The sequence below is a fragment of the Vespa velutina genome, chromosome 1 (genome assembly GCF_912470025.1).
Source record: "Vespa velutina chromosome 1, iVesVel2.1, whole genome shotgun sequence".
Classification (NCBI taxonomy): domain Eukaryota; kingdom Metazoa; phylum Arthropoda; class Insecta; order Hymenoptera; family Vespidae; genus Vespa; species Vespa velutina.
In genome coordinates, this window is record NC_062188.1 from 2,224,898 (window position 1) to 2,229,897 (window position 5,000).

The 5,000-nt window shown below is 34.4% G+C and overlaps 1 protein-coding gene across 4 annotated transcripts in view; it reads left to right on the top strand.

Annotated features, from left to right (window-relative positions):
- The window catches only part of LOC124946956, a 19,191-nt gene that overhangs the window by 700 nt on the left and 13,491 nt on the right, over nucleotides 1–5,000 (top strand). For all 4 annotated transcript variants that reach the window (XM_047488431.1, XM_047488451.1, XM_047488440.1 and 1 more), the window contains exon 1: nucleotides 1–229. This exon is cut by the window's left edge and continues 700 nt beyond it. In XM_047488431.1, coding sequence (XP_047344387.1) covers nucleotides 211–229 — 19 coding nt within the window. In that variant the 5' untranslated portion in view covers nucleotides 1–210. The remainder of the gene's footprint in view (nucleotides 230–5,000) is intronic.

Sequence of the window (5,000 nt, forward strand, 5' to 3'; positions counted from 1 at the left end):
TCTTCTTCTTCTTCTTCATCTTCTCCTCCTTCACCTTCTCCTTCTTCTTTTTATTCTTCTTCTTCTTCTTTTTCTTCTCCTTCTTCTTCTTCTTCTTCTTCTTCTTGTCATAATTCTACGGATAAAACTGAAGAAATTTTCTGAATACCCTTGGAAACGAATTTAATTTGGGGGAAATACTTGAATCTCGTACGTCATATTTGGAAAAGGATGGATTATTCGAAAAAAGGTAGGTTAATGATGCGTCTGCCGTAAATTAGTCCGATCACTACTTCTTTTATCATCATTATCATCATCATCATCATCATCATCATCTCCATCTTTTTCTTCTGCTTTTCTTTTCTTTTTTATCTCTCTCTCTCTCTCTCTCTCTCTATCTATCTATCTATCTATCTATCTATCTATCTATCTCTTTCTCTTTATCTCTCTCTTCCTCCCACTCTCTCTCTCTCTCTCTCTCTCTCTCTCTCTCTCTCTCTCTCTCTCTCTCTCTCTCTCTCTCTCTCTCTGTTAATCATAACGATACGTATTCTATGATAATAGCCAACTCAGCCGGAGGTCGTACGTATCTCGTCGATCGATTCGACGTGTCTCATCATCGACGTCCGTCCATTCGTTCGTTCGTTCGTTCGTACGTTCATTAACGAACTCGATTTTAACGATACATTTCTTTGAACTAAACATTCTACGTCATTATCTTCAGATATTCTCCTAATCTTTCCAAATTTTCGAAATACACAAAAACATATATATATATATATATATATATATATATATATATATATATATCTCGATCGATAGAATTTTGTCAAATAATCAATTCCTTCGGGCTCGATCCATTGGGAATCAGTGAGGCGCCCCACACTGGGGATAAACACCACCGTCTACTACGAGCCGTGAATAAATATCCCATTGTTAGCGTCTTGCAACAACGACCTCCGGCCTTTGAATTCGTACGTGCGCGCGACGACTCGGTCAATGTCATACGTATGTTCTCTCTCGTTGCATGATCTAAGATCCCGTAAGGACCATTTTCTTCCTTCTTTTCATCATCATCATCATCATTATCATCATCTTCATTTTCATCTTCTACTTCTTTCTCTTAATATTATTATTATTATTATTATTATTATTATTATTATTATTATTATTATTATTATTATGACATTATTAATATTATCATTTCGTTTTTATTTGTTTACGTGTTAGCAAATATTATTCCCCGTACAAACGGATCCTCTGACCCGAACTATACGCCCCACACCCTACCACCACCATCACCACCACCATTATCACCTACCTCACCCTTAAAAAAAAAAAAAAAAAAAAAAAAAAAAAGAACGAAAAAGTAATAATTTCCATCCGTGTGTCGCGGACGTCGATAATTACGTAACGATATGGAATTCGATCGATCGATTTCCGAATATGATTTCAATGTGATAAACTTTCAGTGCGATTAGAAATACCATTCGAGAAAAATGTTTTCTTGTTCAAGAAATGATCGATATATCGATCGTTTAACTCGATCTCCCGAAAGATGAGAACGAAATAATATCGTGCCGGTTGCATTGAAATCGTTTTCGATTAATTAATTATTTAATCAATTAATCAATTAAATAAGTAAATAAGTAAGCAAATAAATTACTGTAAATAGATATCATCGATCGAGTAAAAACGAACGGAAGATAAGAGAAAGATGAGAGAGAGAAAGAGAAAGAGAGAGAGAGAGAGAGAGAGAGAGAGAGAGAGAGAGAAAAGTTCAAAGTTAATTTACGAGAGATACCTACTTAAGTATTACTTACTTACTAACTTATTTGTTAACATCAAAATAGGAATAAGGATACTCTGTTATTATTGTTGTCTGTTGTCGTCGTCATCGTTGTCGTTGTTGTTGTCGTTGTCGTTGTCGTTGTTGTCGTTGTTGTTGTTGTTGTTGTTGTTGTTGTTGTTGTTGTTGTATCGAAATATCTACTTAGTTAAAATATACTTACATACTTAATAATCGTTTCAATCTATTTGTCGTCGAAAAGGGAAGATGCTGTTTGACAATGAGAAACGTGTCATGAAAGAGGAGACTCATCCCTGCGAAGGATAACAAATATGATAAAAGTAAAACAAGAAGAGTCGATCTTTTAACGTGTACCATTTTGGTATTAGTGACGTGTCTAACTTCTAATCTTTCGATGGTTATTGAGTGAGAGAGAGAGAGAGAGAGAGAGAGAGAGAGAGAGAGAGAGAAAGATGAAGAGAAAAAAATACGGTAGCCCAAGTCCACTGAGATAACGACCTTTTGTGGTTCTTCCCCCTACCCTCTCTCTCCCCCTTTCTTCTTCTTCTTCTTCTTCTTCTTCTTCTTCTTCTTATCTTCTTTACGCTGTGTCGAAATATTTTTCGTGAGAAGTCGAGATCCCTAATGTATTTCCTTTTTCTCTCTCTCTCTCTCTCTCTCTCTCTCTCTCTCTTTTTCTTTTCCCATCTTCTCCTCTTCTTTTTCTTTCTCCCCTTTAAAAATCTTCTCGCAAACGGATGACGGCTCATCCTCGGTTATATATCTCTTTTTCAGTCCTCCCCCCCCCCCTCCTCCACCCCACCCCCCTGCTCCTATCCTTCTACCGTATTCCGTTCAAAAAGATTTCTTCTTTCACGTTTCATTTCATTCGTCTCGTTTCATTCTCATCGTATAACTGAACGATTTCTTAATAAGATTTACTCGACAACGATTATGATATATAAAAAATTCAGATATGTGATAAAAGTTTATAAAAGAAAAAAATTAAGATGGAATAAAGAAACGAAAGGATAATTAAATAGGAAAAGAAAGAGAAAAAAGGAAAAAAAAAAAAAAAAAAAAAAAAAAAAGTAAAAGAAATAGAAGTTCGTGTGCGTTCGATTTAATTTGCAAGGTAATCGTATCTACTCTGAGAAATTGATCCATCGCATAGAGGAATGCGTGTAGGCTCGATAAGTTATGAAGCTATCTGATCGGACGACTTAACGACGCAAGGTATTGCCGCGAGTTAACCTCGACGACGATTACGAATCCTCTTTGATAAAATGTTTTCTCTTCGTCGATTAGAAGAAAAACATTAATCGTTTCGTACGATTGATTTTGAACATTTCGAAAAATTTCTTTTCTTTCCTTCATTTTTTTCTTTCTTTTTTTTTTTTTTTTTTTTTTTCTTTTGCTTCTTTCCTGTGTGTATGTGTGTATGTGCGTGCGTACATGTATATGTGCTCGCGTTGATTATTTCTCTTTTCTTTATCCTTTCCTTTCCTTTCTTTTCATTTCTTCACCCTCTTTCTCTCTTTCTTTCTCTTTTAAATCGGAAGTATACATTGTTCTCTCTTTAGAGAGTCGCAACGCGTGAGAATTTAATCGATAACAAAATTCCCACGGACAAGCAAGAATTTTTTATTTTTTTGTTGTTGCTTTTTTCTAGAAAAGATCAAGAAAACGGCATTTTTATTATCATCTCTCTCTTTCTCTCTCTGACTCCTTTTTATTCTCTTAGTCGTTGAATTATCGATCGATTTAATCGAGAAAATTCTCTCTTTTCCTCTCTCTCTCTCTCTCTCTTTCTTTAATTTTAATTAATTATCAAAGAACGTATCCAAGAAACTTTGAATCGTCGTATCATGTAGGGGTTACGGTTGACTATCACCCTTAATTTGAAAAAGAATAAAAAACGACTTTATAATTTAGCTTTTAGATAGGTACAATTCTTACTTGATATAAAATTTATGTATGGATAGTACTAATAGTAATAGTGATAGCAGTAGTAGTAGTAGTAGTAGTAACAGTAGTAGTAGTAGTAGTAGTAGTAGTAGTAGTAGTAACAGTAACAGTAACAGTAACAGTAGTAGTAGTAGTACTAATGATAGTACTAGTAGTAGTAAGCTCGCGCGGCGACGATCTATACACGTTAGCGACAGGTATGAGGTAGGTATGACAACGGGAATGAGGTACATGCGGAAACACTCGGTTGGGCCACGTATACGAGAGAGGGATATCTACTTTGCCCGACATCCTTCGTTCGACCCTCTACCACCCATAATAATGTATGTAGATAGTACCTACTGTAAAGCTTAATCCCAATTTCTCTTTGTTCTCTTTTTGCATAGCATTAAAAAGCTAATAAACATTTTTACTCAGTCTCTTTCTTTCTCTTTCTATTTTTCTCTCTATCCACGTTTCTGTTATAAATTCATTTCAAAAGAAAAATGTTTTCTAATCTCTCGAATTACGAATGAAATAAAGGAATGAAAGAAATAGAATAGAAATAAGACATTTTATTATTAACTCTTTCGCTATCTATGAATTAATTTTATTAAAGTAGTAGAAAAAGGATTTAGATGTTTTTTTTTCTTTTTTTTTTGTTTCTTTTTTATTTTATTCAATCTTATTCCTTCCGAATCTTGTCTTCTCCTTCGCGATTCTATACGATAAGAATAATTACTCGCGAAAAGATCTTGGCTTTACGATCGTGGAGCCTCGTCACGCAGGAGTTCGTGACGTGGCTTCGATAGAAAAGATAAAGACGTTTCTGGTTTCTTTCATTTCTTTCTCTCGCTTTTTTTCTTTCTCACTTTCTCTCTCTCTTTCTCTCTCTCTCTCTCTCTCTCTCTCTCACTCTCTTTCTCTCTATCTCAATCTCTATCTTTCTGTCACTCTTAATTCGTAATTAATTTCTATCGCGATAAAGATCTGATAAATTCTTTTTCAATTCTTAAAATCTTTTGGCGAAAGAAAACAAAATCAAAAAGAAACAACAAAAAGAAGAAAAGGAAAGAAAAGAAAAAAGAAAATTGAAAGGAAATAACATTAAAAAAAAATATCTTTCATCAGCGATAAAATCGTTTCTCTTAACATGCTTCGTAAAAACTTTCATCTAATCTTTCTATCGAGTTTACTAATCTCAAATCGATAATGCTTTTTGTACGAAGACAAAGAAAGAGAGAGAAAGAGAGAGAGAGAGAGAGAGAGAGAGAGAGAGAGAGAG